The 14,646-nt window shown below is 38.5% G+C and overlaps 1 protein-coding gene across 4 annotated transcripts in view; it reads left to right on the top strand.

Annotated features, from left to right (window-relative positions):
* The window catches only part of ATAD2B (ATPase family AAA domain containing 2B), a 186,756-nt gene that overhangs the window by 48,095 nt on the left and 124,015 nt on the right, over nt 1-14,646 (top strand). For all 4 annotated transcript variants that reach the window (XM_017526651.2, XM_017526643.2, XM_037737676.1 and 1 more), the window contains exons 9-12: nt 6,286-6,384; nt 8,147-8,258; nt 11,220-11,335; nt 12,611-12,785. In XM_017526651.2, the coding sequence (XP_017382140.1) occupies nt 6,286-6,384; nt 8,147-8,258; nt 11,220-11,335; nt 12,611-12,785 (502 nt within the window). The remainder of the gene's footprint in view (nt 1-6,285; nt 6,385-8,146; nt 8,259-11,219; nt 11,336-12,610; nt 12,786-14,646) is intronic.

Genomic DNA, 14,646 nt, shown 5'->3' with positions numbered 1-14,646 from the left:
TTTTTTTTTTTTTTTTGAGATGGAGTCTCGCTTTGTTGCTGAGGCTGGAGTGCGGTAGTGCAGTCTTGGCTCACTGCAACCTTAATCTCCTGGGTTCAAGCAATTCTGTCTAAGCCTCCTGAGTAGCTGGGATTACAGGTGTGTACCACCAGGCCCAGCTAATTTACCTATTTTTAGTAGAGATGGAGTTTTACCATATTGGGTGGGCTGGTCTCAAACTCCTGACCTCAAGTAATCCACCCTGCTTGGTCTTCCAGAGTGCTGGGGTTCCAGATGTGAGCTACTGTGCCCAGCCAGTTTTTGCTTTTAAAAGTTTATTTTTTAATTTCCTGAAGCTACATAGCTCTTTAGTCTCTTAGCAGAGTTGAATCTGAGTAACCCATATTGCTTTCATTTGAAGCATTGACTCAAGTTAATCTTTGATACTTTTTTCTCCCTAATTATCCTTTCTTTTACATTTAGAAGAAAGTAGAAACAAAGGACAGTTTCTACTTTTAAAAGTTTATTTTTTATTTTTGAGACAGGGTCTTGCTCTGTCACCCAGGCTGGAGTGCAGTGGCATGATCTTGGCTCATTGCAGCCTCAGTCTCCTGGACTTAAGCAGTCCTCCCATCTCAGCCTCCCGAGTAGCTGAGGCTACAGGCACACGCCACTATGCCCACTAATTTTTGCATTGTTTGTAGAGATGAGGTTTTGCCATGTTGCTCAGACTGGTCTTGAACTCCTGGGCTCAAGTGTTCCCAAAGTGCTAGGATTATAGGCATGAGCCACTGTGCCCAGCCAAGCTTTTAATTTTTACAAAGTTCAAGTTACCTATTTTTTATTTTTTGCTTATGCTTTTATTGTTATATCTAAGAATCCATTGCCAACTCAGAGGTCATAAAGATTTGTTCCTGTGGTTTCCTCTAATAGTTATATCTCTTATGTTTAGGTCTTTGATTTATTTAGTTAATTTTTGTATATGGTTTGAGTTAGTTTTGTATATCTTGTGTATATATAGACTCCTTTGCTTTTGTTTTTTGCTAATTTTTGTATATATATATTTTAATGTAGAGACAAGGTTTTGCTGTCTCAGGCTGGTCTCAAACTCCTGGGCTCAAGTGATCTGCCCACCTCAGCCTCCCAAAGTGCCGGAATTATAGGCATGAGCCACCAACTCCTTGGCTTTTAAGTTCTTTTTTTTTGAACCTCCACCTCCTGGGTTGAAGCAATTCTCCTGATTCAGCCTTCTGAATAGCTGGGATTACAGGCATGCACCACCATGTCTGGCTGATATTTGTGTTTTTAGTAGAGCTGGGGTTTCACCATGTTGGCCAGTCTGGTCTCAAACTCCTGACCTCAAGTGATCTGCCCACGTCAGCCTCCCAAAGTGCTGGAATTATAGGCATCAGCCACTGTGCCTGGCCCCAACTAAAATTTTGGCTTTTCAGTTCTTTACAGGGAAATTATGTATGCCACTCTTTGTTGTATTACTATTTGTATCACACCTAAAAATGTTAACAGAACTAATAATACCTTGTCGGAATTATTACTTCATATGATTTAATGGCTTTTACTGAAGCTGCTAGAAGAAATATTAGCAAGTACAGTCGTCCCTCTTTAGCCATGGGTTCTGCATGTGTGAATGCCACCAACCAGGCCTCAAAAATACTTGAGAAAAAATGCCAACAATACAACAACAAAAAATGCAGCAAAGTGACTATTTACATAGCATATGTGTTGTATTAGGTATTATAATTGATTTAGAGATGATTTAAAATATATAGGAGTTAACTCTTAACGTTGTCTTTGATAAATTTTCAAAAAAAGTGTATGGGAGCATGTGTGTAGGCCATATGCAAACACTATACCATTTTTATATAAGGGACTTAAGCATACTCAGATTTTGGCATTCACAAGGGTCCTGGGACCATTTTCCTGTATATGCTGAGGGATGATTATATGTTTATAGGTATTGCTGTATTAACTTTGAAATTGATTTACTATTTTTGGTTCTCTTGGTTTTTTTCTTATGCATTCAGTTTACCAACTGAAGTCATTTTCTTAGACTAATACAACTTTGCTCCTACCAACTTCCTTCTGTGCAGTTATTGGCAAATTTATTACATTTCTATATATTATAGGCCCAATACATACATAAACTTGGGAACTTTCCTGATGGGGAGAAAAAAGTAGAGGAGAGGATAAATATCAAAATTGCAAAGAATAAGTAGATAATTTTTGTAACAATTTTCCTGAAGAGTTGGGAAGCATCAAAAATTGATGCAGGGCCTCCCCAAGCCACTGCCATGGCCACCTACAGACTGGTGCTGATCTGGCCTGGCAAGAGCGCCTGGAACCTGGAGAACCGCTTCAGCATCTGGTATGATGCTAACCTGAGCCCAGCGGCCCATGAGGAGGCGAAGTGTGGCAGGCAGGTGCTGCGAGATCCTGGCAGTGAGTTTGATATCTGCTTCACCTCAGTGCAGAAGAGAGCAATCCGGACCCTGTGGACAGTGCTAGATGCCATTGATCAGATGTGCCTGCCTGTAGTGAGGACTTGGTGCCTCAGTGAGCGGAATTATGGGTCTGACCGGTCTCAATAAAGCCGAAACTGCTGCAAAGCATGGTGAGGCCCAGGTGAAGATCTGGAGGTGCTCCTATGATGTCCCACCACCTCTAATGGAGCCCAACCATCCTTTCTACAGCAACATTAGTAAGGATCGCAGGTATGCAGACCTCACAGAGAATCAGCTACCCTCCCGTGAGAGTCTGAAGGACACTATTACCAGAGCTCTGTCCTTTTGGAATGAAGAAATAGTTCCCCAGGTCAAGGATAGGGAATGGGTACTGATTGCAGCCCAGGGCAACAGCCTGCGGGCCATTGTGAGTCATCTGGAGGGTCTTTCTGAAGAGTCTATCATGGAGCTGAACCTGCTGACTGGTATTCCCATTGACTATGAATTGGACAAGAAGTTGAAGCCCATCAGGTGCTTGTATTTCCTGGGGAATGAAGAGACCATGCGTAAAGCTATGGAAGCTGTGGCTGCCCAGGGCGAGGCCAAGAATTGAAGGCCAGCAGGCAGGCTACTGTCCCCAGGAGCACCTTCCCTGCCCATTGTGTCCATCCACCCGTCTCTCCTGCACATGTCACACTGACCACATCTGTAGACCTATTGAGTTGTAGCTGCAGATGGGGACCAGTGGCTCCCATTTTCATTTTAGCCATTTTGTCTCGTGCACCCACTCACTTCATACAATCTAGTCAGAATAGCACTTCTAGGGCACTGGGTTCTCAGTCCGAGCTGCGGAAAAGCTCTCCTTGTCCAAGAGAGTTTAAAGGTCGTGACTTGGGTTTTTATGAGTGCTTTGTTTACTAAGGACTTGTAGGGAGGAACCATGCTAAGCCATGACCAATGAGGAGAAACAAGAGAGCCTGTCTGCCCCCAGGAGCCGGTCCTGTGCTCTTTGTAGTCAGGTCACTGCTGAGGAATTCTAATCATTCCAGTGGAAGATGAATGTAACCTGCATTGTGATGCAACAACTGTTTCCTCCCTGACCCCAGAGGAGCTGGCTCTAGAAGGTTGGGATTAATCCTGAATTTAGTTTATGTGTTACATTTACTTTTACATTTTTTTAAAAAAGTGTGGTATATATAAATAATACAAAACAATAACCCTTCTGGGGTTTCTCATGGCAGCTGAAATAGTCCCACATGTGGTTGTCAGAAAATAAGCCACTCCTCATACCAATATGGGATAAGCTTCTTTACCTCTGAGGGGTAGGAGTGCTTCCTGCTATGTGTTTTATAATCCCTCCCTTGCCTTGTTTCGTGGCAGTGAAACGCCTCTTGGTCCTGTCCAAGTGTGTCTTTCACTGACGATTTCTGAATCACGTTCTAGTTTCTTGGCCCTGCCATGTGGGTCCAGTCTTCATTTGAACATAATTGTACTAAATCCTTTTTCCAGATCAGCATAATATAGGAGTGATGTGCAATTAAAAAAAAAATTGATGCAGGCCCAAGCATGGTGGTGGTTCGTGCCTATAGTCTTAGCATTTTGGGAGGCTGAGGCAGGAGGATTGTGGGAGCCCAGAAGCACATGCCTGCAGTTAGCTATGATCATGCCACTACACTCCAGCCCGGATGACACAGTGAGACCCTCTATCTAAAAACAAAAATGAAAACAGAAACAATTCCCTTTTCCCCCACAAAAAAATGAGTGCAGAAGGTAATAAAAGGATTCTGGTTAGCAGAGAAGGAGTAGGAGGTGGGTTAAGAATCTCAAGAAGAAGTTGAAAAAACCTGGGTTGCTAATGAGCCATGTGGGCATTGGAGTGGAGTACAGATGCACAGATTTTGGGACATCTTTGAAGGCTATTTGTGCTTGTAATAAATTACTGACAATGATTCCACCTTGTCTGGTTGTGTGGATTTTCATTAGTGTGTTCAGCACTTTTATTACTTGGATTGGTACAGGGTTGGAATTTAGCAAGTATAGTGGAAGAAAAAGGAGACAGAGTCAGGTAGGAAGATTAAAAACTGAAGTAATAGCTTTTACTGTGAGCTTGACAGAAAATGAAGCCACGAAAGGAGTTGACTGTGAGTCAATGGGTGCTCAGGCATAGCAGGCCTTGATGAGTTGAAAGTTGGTATTTTAGGAGGTTGTGTTCAAAGAGTAGGCCATTAAATTTTAAAATTGCAGAGATGGAGAGCAGTTCATGAGATAACAAGATCTGATGTAAGATCATGGCAAATTTTCTTTTTATTTTTTTTAAGTAAAGCAGAGCTGAGGTGGTTAAATGGCTAGGCAGGTGGTAAGTGAAACCTAGGTAGGGATGGAGAAAAAGATGTCATAATGGATATTTACAAGCAGTGATTATGTGGTGGGCAAAAAGGGATTTTTGAGGTTTTTTTTTTTTTTGCAAATTACTTGTTAATAGAACTGCTAACTGAATATGCAATTTAAAAGATGTGGTTGAAGCATTTGATTTGGATATGATGAACTCAGTTTGAACACTTTGTAAGCACACAATTTGGTGGTGGTTTTATTATAATATTTTTAAGATATCTTAGAGATATCATGAGTTATACTAATAATCTGACATTTGTTAAGTATTATTTCTCCTTTGTGATGACTTTAGCCTGGCATATTACCTAATCTTTCCATAATAGTTCTGGTTATAAACTATTTTTTTCTTCAAAATATTTTATGTATTTTATAAGAAGTTCTAACAGGATAGAAATATCTTAAGTGGAAAGTGAAAGCCCTTGTACTCTGTAACCCAGTGTATTATATTTCCTTTGTTCTTTAAATGTGTAGACTGTGACTATTTGGGAAAGATAGAGTTAAAAAAAAAGACACACTTTTTTCTGAGATTCTAATATTATTTATCAAACAATGACAGATATTCACTAAATTTGGATGTAATTTAAATTGGTTGCTGTCCCTGTGTGGTGGCTCATGTCTGTGATCCCAGCACTCTGGGAGGCCGAGGCGGGTAGATTGCTTGAGCTCAGGAGTTTAAGACCACCTTGAGCAACATGGTAAAACCCCTTCTTTACAAAAAGTACGAAAATTAGCCAGGTGTGGTGGCATGTGCCTGTAATCCCAGCTGTTTGGGAGTTTGAAGTGGGAGGATTGCATGAGCCCCAGAGGTTAAGGCTGTAGTAAACCCTGAGCTTGCTGCTGCGCTTCAGCCTGGGTGACAGTAAGACCCTGTCTCAAAAAAAAAAGTTGGTTACTGACTCCCTGCCTGAATTATTCTTTTCAAAAAATTGTAGACTTCATATTCTTCTTTTTTTCTTTTCTTTTCTTTTTTTTCCAAAATGGAGTCTTGGCTCTGTCACACAGGCTGGAGTGTAGTGGCATGATCTCAGCTCACTGCAACCCCTGCCTCCTAGGTTCAAGCAATTCTCCTGTCTCAGCCTCCCGAGTAGCTGGGATTACAGGTGCCCCCCTGCCGTAATTACTGCACCCAGCTAATTTTTGTATTTTTAGTAGAGACGGGGTTTTGCCATGCTGGCCAGGCCGGTGGTCTCCAACTCCTGACCTTGTGATCCGCCTGCCTTGACCTCCCAAAGTGCTGGTATTATAGGAGTGAGCTACCGTGCCAGCCCTTTTTTTTCTCTCTTTCTCTTCAGAACTTGCTACCTTTATACTTCATTGATGTAAACTGTATGAGAGCAAAAATCCTAATAAATATTTGCTGATTGAATTTTCTACTAATTGTAGATATGATTACAGTGTGTTTTAAAAAGTTGTTTGCTCTTATAATGGTTTTAAGGATTTTACTGTTTTTAAATAGGAGAAAGAAGCATGCCATTCATAGTAGTGACACAACTTCTTCTGATGAGGAACGCTTTGAAAGAAGGAAATCAAAGAGCATGGCAAGAGCAAGAAATAGGTTAGTAAAATTTTTAGTGTTACTTTCATGGTAGAAAAAGGAAAAATAAGGGTTTTTTTTTTTTAGTGAGTTTCTTATCTATATCGTATAGGCACATTGATAACATTGATATTCAACACATATTTTAGACTAGATTAAGACATTGACTTGGTGTCTACTTAGTTTCTCTTCCAGTAGAAATCTAACCTTGGGAAATTTCCCCATAGTTACTTAGTCTGAAAATACTTGTGATAAAATAATTTGTGGAGAGGGAAAGTAAGGAGAGCTAAGGGAAACAGAGAGGCCAACTTATATGACAGTGTCTGTCTTTTCCTCTTTACCTCCTCTCTTATCTAAATCCATTTAATGAGGTTGATTTTTGGTGCTTGTAATGATTACAGTATTATAGCAATCAGAGTAAGGCATGGTTTCTAATAGAATTATCTCAGGACACTTTGGATTTTTACTGGAAAAATTTATTTTGTTTTTGTTGTTGGTTGGGCAGGTCCCTCTAGTGAAGCCTAACTAGGGTAACTAACTGATTACTGTTTGGCTCGCTAAAACCTCAAAGAATTTTCAGTGGAGGAGTAAATAATTAGAGTTTCAAATTATTTATTGTAGAAATAACCAAGTTTTCAATTAGCCGGTCTTGGAAACAAGCTTGGATTGGTGTAGATTGTATACTAAAAAAGAATTTCTCATGTGAATGATGGAAAGAAAATGAAGAGAAAAATCCAAGTTTAAATAAAAGAATTTAATGCTTATTTAATTTGAACTATTCTGATAATCTACTTTGATAATATATTTTTATAAATTAGGATTCAGAAACTTCAGTGAAGTTCATTCATTGTAGATGCTAGAATTTTTGAGGCCGTTAATGTCATTGTTTGGTGTTTACCCAAAGTTAAAAGAGGAAGTCGACTATATTCAGGGAAATTAAATAATGTATTGTATTAAATAATGTGTTAAATAATGTAGTATAGGATTTTAGATAGCTAGAGATCTCTCTTAAGGTAGTTATACAAAAGATAAAGCTTAGTGTTCAAGATATGATCTCTAGTTTCTTTGAACAAAAGGGAAAGACAGTTTTTTCAATCATATAACTGAGTAGACATCTTCATGTACTATCTGAGGATAAATTTAAATATTATAATAAAGGTTGGACTGATGGCTCATGCCTGTAATCCTAGCATTTTGGGAGGCCGAGCCTAGGAATTTGGGACCAGCCTGGGCAACATAGCGAGACCTTGTCTATATAAAAAATCAGCCAGGTATAGTGGTGCTTGCCAGTAGTTCCAGCTATTTGGAAGGCTGAGGTGGGAGGATCACTTGAGCCCAGGAGGTTGAGGCTGTAGCAAGCTGTGACTGCACCACTGCACTTCATCCTGGGCAACAGTGAGACCTTGTCTTAATTAATAAGTCAATCAACAGCTTGATTTTATTTTAATCCCATATATTATAGTACTTATAGGTTTATTTTTATTTTATAGTTGTATAACATGGGATATCAGGTATGTAAGATATTTTCCTAAAATGGAATAGATTGGGCTCTTTGAGCAAATAGATTAATGATCTTGTTTGCTTTATCTAGTGAGTAACTTAAATTTTGGCCATTGACAAGAATTTAAGAAAAGTAGAGCAAAAATATGAAATCCTTTGATATTATTTTCTGGGTTATGAGAAAAAAGAGAAAGATGAAGGCACATCAAAGATGTAAACTTATTTTGACATTAAAAATGTGAAGCTTGTAATGCAATTTTACTTGGACTTTTATAAATTTCAGATGTTTGCCTATGAACTTCAGAGCAGAGGATTTAGCTAGTGGTATTCTCCGAGAACGAGTGAAAGTGGGTGCAAGCTTGGCTGATGTTGATCCAATGAACATTGATAAATCAGTAAGTTTTATAAGTGTTTTTCTAGAAGATTTCATTTTTTAAGCATTTTTCTTGTTTCTAAAGCAGCACATAGTAGAACTAGAAAATTCAGATATGACCATTATTAATGTTTCAACATATATGCTTTGCCTAAAAACCCTAGTCACATGTGGTGCTTAGGTATTTTCATTTCAGTGTTACTGGAATATATAATAGGGAGGAAATGAGACTGAGAAGGTTATGAGGGGCAAGGCTTCATAAACCATGATGAACAATGGGCTGTTGTTGAAATTGCCTAGTTTCATGCTTTTGTATTTTGGGTAGATCACTCTGGTTATGATATAGTTAATGAATTTGGGGGAAGCAAGGCTGGCATTAGGGAGACTGGATGTTGCTGTGGTCTAGTAATCTGGAGTAGTGGTCATAGTAGAAAGTAGGATAATGGGCTAGGCGCAGTGGCTCATGCCTGTAATCCCAGCACTTTGGGAGACCAAGGTGGGTGGATCGCCTGAGGTCAGGAGTTTGAGACCAGCCTGGCCAACATGGTGAAACCCTGTCTCTACTAAATATACAAAAATTAGCTGGGCATGATGGTGTGTGCCTGTGGTTACAGCTACTCTGGAGGCTGAGACAGGAGAATCGCTTGAACTCGGGAGGCGGAGGTTGCAGTGAGCTGAGATTCTGCCACTGCCCTCCAGCCTGGGAGACAAAGTGAGACTTCATCTCAAAAAAGAAAGAAAGAAAGAAAGTAGGATAATGATGAGAAGTAACTGGGTTTGAAAGAATTGAGGATTGAATTCAGAAATGACAGAATTTGGTGAATTGATTGCTTTTTGGGAATGAGGGAAAGGTACAACTTGAGAGTATTACCCAGGTTTCTAGCTTAAGCAGCTAGGTAGATAATGGATGGACTGGATGGGAAGTGGCTCAATTCTCTGAGTAGGGAACATAAGAAGAATAAACATTTGAGTCAGGGATATGATTTAATTAGTTATATTTAACTAATACATGTTTAGGTATCTGAGGTATACCACAATTGGAAGCACCTTATAGATAATAGGTTATTTAGGTTTGGCATTAAGGAGAAATGTCTGGACTAGAAATTCAGATACAGGTCATCAATGTAAAGAGCTGTGGGGTCACTTTGGAAAACGGATGATCGATTACACCTGGAGAAGGTATGTAGCATGAAAATGGACACAAGACTCAGTGGACATGGTAGATTCTTTCTCATTGTTAGTAGTATCTTATTTTGGAGGGTATTTTAGAGGAAGGTTATTTCATAACCAAGAATTTATTTGATATATTTTTTTCTTTGTTCCCATGAATCTCTCTGTACTGTGTAAGTGACTTTCATATGAGATATTTAAAATGTTATCAAATAGAATTGCATATATACTGGAAGATGAAATTTTAACTCTAATCTGAAGTCATAGAGGAAAATGCCTGTCTTACTTTATTAATGAGGCCCTAAACTAGAGTATTGAATATAACCTGAATCCCATTTCTAATAGTACATCTTCTCAGAAGACCTTACCTAATGGTCTTTGCTTATTTGGTTTACTAGCACTTTACTCTTTTGAATCTAGTTAGCTTTATTTCTTTTCTGCCTTAAAAAAAAAAAAATCTTTATTTTTGTTTCATTCATTTTCATCCACCCATTTATAAATGAATCTAGTTAATTTTAGATGTCTCTTCCAGTCAAGTAGAGTAACTTCTTCTTCTTTTTTTTTGAGACGGAGTTTTGCTCTTGTTGCCCAGGCTGGAGTGCAATGGTGTGATCTTGGCTCACTGCAACCTCTGCCTCCCGGGTTCAAGTGATTCTCCCATCTCAGCCTCCCAAGTAGCTGGGATTGTAGGCATGTGCCACCATGCCCAGCTAATTTTGTATTTTTAGTAGAGATGGGGTTTCTCCATGTTGGTCAGGCAGGTCTTGAACTCCCAACCTCAGGTGATCTACCTGCCTTGGCCTCCCAAAGTGATGAGATTACAGACATGAGCCACTATACCTGGCGAGCTATTTCGTTAAAATCTGATGCACTTTTTTTCTTACAAAGCCTTCTAGCTATTATGGGTGGGAAGAACAGTCTTTGCTGCTTCTTGTGATAGATCAGTGTTTTTAAAATCATTTTTTCATCGTTGTCCCATAAAGAAAAAAAAATCAAATTTCTTTCTGACTAGAGAAATTAAATATTAAAGAATAAGATTTTGTCAGGTAAGCTTGACCTTGGGAGGGCTGCAAACTATTGTAAATAGCTAAGATTCTTTTTCTTGCCCTTACTCCTGAACTAGTTTTTGCCCCTGTGAGGATGATATTGCCTCTTTTGAGAATACATGTACAAACATGTCCAAAATAATTATGTATTTTTAAAGCCATTAAAACTTTTGTTATTTGAGATGGAGTTTCACTCTTGTTGCTCAGGCTGGAGTACAATGGCATAATATTGCTCATTGCAACCTCCGCCTCCTGGCTTCAAGAGATTCTCCTGCCTCAGCCTCCCAAGTAGCTAGGATTACAGGCGTATACCACCATGCCTGGTTAATTTTTGCATTTTTAGTAGAGACGGGGTTTTACCATGTTGGTCAGGCTGGTTTCAAACTCCTGACCTCAGGTGATCCACCAGCCTTGGCCTCCCAAAGTGCTGGGATCACAGGCATGAACCACCGCGCCCGGCCCATTAAAACATTTAGCGTGTTCATGTAATATAAAAATCTCCAATAGATACCTATTAAAGTTTTAGGTTGGGCATTAATCCTGGTTCTGAGTTACTTGATTAAACAGTGGTAGCTTAATTTGCCTGAACGGAAATGTAAACTTGGATTTTATTTTTGGCCTTATTTTTCTATGCTTATTTGTAGTTATGTTTAAAAGCTTCTGCTGAAGGCATATATTTCTGAATTATAAGACTCTTGTATAAATTTAAAAAATTATATGAAACATATAAAATGGTTTTATATCAAACCTTTCCCCTTCTTTCCAAGGTACGGTTTGATAGCATAGGTGGATTGAGCCATCATATTCATGCACTAAAGGAAATGGTAGTATTCCCACTTTTATATCCAGAAATTTTTGAAAAGTTTAAAATTCAGCCTCCAAGGTAAGCAATGTCATAGATGTTTATGATTGTTATCTTTACTTTCTCAAGTGTTATTTAATTGAGTAAATGACTATAAATATAAATATTGGGTATATATTTATTTGATGTGTCCTAGCAATGACAGAAATAGAACGTTATTGTTAGGATCCAGAGGCCGTGGAATTAAGTGTGCTCTTGAAGTTTGCATCTCAGGATTTAAGTCAGGCACTCTATAAGATTATTTCTGTGAGCCCTAAATACACAACCAGATTGCCCATATGGATTTTCCTGAATTTGGCTCCCAGTACATCCAGTTTGATACTATATGTTATTTACTCTTGGAAGCACAGTTTTATTGATGTGTTTCTTTGACTTGATGATGGGGTATTTTTAAAATAGGGTGAGCTTGATAATTTATTTTTAGGAACAGTTTGTGTCTGATAATGAGGTGGATAGCTGGTGAACTATTGGAAAAAGCTGAGAAAATTATGTTAAAGAAGATTGGGCAGAATAGAATATAATGGCTGGGTGCGGTGGCTTACGCCTATAATCCCAGCACTTTGGGATGCTGAGGTGGGTGGATCACCTGAGGTCAAGAGTTCGAGACCAGCCTGGCCAACATGGTGAAATCTCGTTTTTACTGAAGATACAAAAATTAGCTGGGTGTAGTGGCACGTGCCTGTAATCCCAGCTATTTGGGAGGCTGAGGTATGAGAATCACTTGAACCCAGGAGACAGAGGTTATAGTGAGCTGAGATCGAGCCACTCTACTCTAGCCTGGGTGACAGAGTGAGACTCCATCTTAAAAGAAAAAAGAATAATAGAATATTCTGAAGAGATACATATAGGCTGTTAGATTTAAACTGACTGTTTTCTTTAAGGAGGCACTTTTTATTCAGATTTGGTTCTAATTTATTTTTCATGTTTTTAAGTATATGGAAAATCTTATTAAAGAGTCATTTAAATCTATCTTTATACATTCCTTTTGAGTATTTCTACATTGTTTATTCTAAAGATGTGAAATTTCTGGGTCATAGGGAAACACATTTAAAATTTCTGTATATCTTGCCAAGTTACTCTGTACTTTAACTATTTCTTGTCTGCCAAAGCCTGGTAATTTAAGGACTTAGCAAAGTGAAACTTTTGTCTATATACTGGAAAAAGCTTTATCAATGTCTAATAATTATACTTCAATACAAAATTATATGGGAGGGAGGGACATCCTTTTAAATTGGTTATCAGCAGTGTTGATAACATAATTTACTTTTCTTGAATTTTTTTTTTTTATTCTTCTAGGGGCTGTTTGTTTTATGGCCCTCCTGGCACAGGTAAAACCTTGGTCGCCAGAGCATTAGCTAATGAATGCAGCCAAGGAGACAAAAAAGTGGCTTTTTTTATGCGAAAAGGAGCAGATTGTTTGAGCAAGTGGGTTGGTGAATCTGAAAGGCAACTTAGGCTTCTTTTTGATCAGGTAAGAGAAATAATCTAATTCGAGAGTATTTTCTTTCCTTTTTTGTAAAGACAGGATCTCACTCTGTCACCAGGCTAGAGTGAGTGCAGTAGCGTGATTTCAGCTCACTACAGTCTTGACATCCAGGGCTCTAATGATTCTCCTGCTTCAGTCCCTGCCCAGTGGCTGGAACTACAGGTGTGCGTTACCATGCCTGGCTAATTTCTGTATTTTTTGTAGAGGTGGTTTCATCACATTGGCCAGGCTGGTCTTGAACTCCTGGGCTCAAGCAATCTGCCTGCTGATAATATTTTCGTTAGAATATTTAATACATTTAATCTGCAAATGCAAACTGTTTGTGAGGAAGCAGATTTTCCATCCAATATGTTATATTTAGGATCAGTCTTCTGTTATTGTATACCTTAGAGGTATTTACTGGCAATTTCACTAATACTTTTGAATATTTATGACTCATAAAACATTTATTGAGGTGGCTACCAGGAATATAATACTATGTTAGGTGCTTTAGAGAACACAGGATATAACATATATATATATTGCTAGATTATAATCCAATTGAGGAACTAGAACAGTCATAAAAACTTAAGTATCTGTGCAAGAAATCTCACAAAGCAGTGTGTTATTTTCATGAGTTGTAAATATGGTACTAGAATAATTCAGAAATGAGTGAATGCTTTTAAAAGGCAGAGTGAGGTGAATAAATATGTGGACTATGTCTACTATCGTAATGAAAACTTTAAAGATGTTATTTCCCATACATTTAAAAAATTATTCCAGCTGGGCACAGTGGCTCACACCTGTAATCCCAATATTTTAAGAGGCCAAGGCAGATGGATTGCATGAGCCCAGGAGTTAAAGGCTGCAGTGTGTGATTATGACACCACTGTACTACAGTCTGGGGAATAGAGTGAGACTCTGTCTCTCAAAAAAGTAATAATAATAAAAAAAAATCAGTCCCGATATAAATTGACTTTTAATTGTTTGAGTTAGTGAAGGAAGCCATTTATATTTGGCAATGCAGCATATAAATGATTATGCCTGAGGAAACTCATGTGAAATAAAAAATAGTTTCAACAAGCGTTGAGTACCCATTACTAAGATGGTGTGGTGTGCATGAACGTCCTTTGTAATTGGTAAAGTACTTCACAATTTTTTTTTTTTTTAAAGGCAGGGTTGTGCTCTGTCTGTCACCCAGGCTGGAGTGCAGTGATGTGATTACAGGTCACTGCAACCTCAAATACTGGGGATCAAGTGATCTTCTGGCCTTGGCCTCTCTAGGTAGAACTACAGGCGTGCACTGCCACCCTTGCCTAATTTTTAACTTTTTGCAGAGGCAGGGTCTCAAGGTGTTGCCCAGGCTGGTCTTGAACTCCCAGCCTCAAGCTATCCTCCCACCTTGACCTCCCAAAGTGTTGGGATTAGAGGCATGAGCCTCTGTCTGGCCCAGTACTATTTAAAAATTATTATTAGCATCAAAAATTGCTAGATAATGGATTCAGAGAAAGGAGCAGGTAAGATTTTTTACGTTGAAAATGTTCAGTGTCTAATGGCAAGTCAAACGTGCAGTCTGAATGCTTAAAGATAATTCATTAACAATTAAACAATGAAAATATAAACATTTATAGATGAAGGAAAAATTGGCTTGGCTATGCTGGTATATTATTCAATGATTTAATTTAAAAATTTTAAAGTTACACTTTTTAGTCATTTCATTCTGGGGCTAGGGATGCCTGTTGGTTTTATTTAAAACCGTAGTATAAATCATGCTGCTGCTTTTGTCCCAATTTACTTTATTTCTGTTTCATAGTTTTCTTGGTGGATAGGAGTAGTTGAAATGTTTGCTTTTTTTTTTTTTTTTTTT

The sequence above is a fragment of the Cebus imitator genome, unplaced genomic scaffold (genome assembly GCF_001604975.1).
Source record: "Cebus imitator isolate Cc_AM_T3 unplaced genomic scaffold, Cebus_imitator-1.0 Scaffold1, whole genome shotgun sequence".
NCBI lineage: Eukaryota > Metazoa > Chordata > Mammalia > Primates > Cebidae > Cebus > Cebus imitator.
The sequence above is the reverse complement of the archived record's forward strand: the minus strand, read 5'-3'. Positions and strand labels throughout refer to the sequence as shown.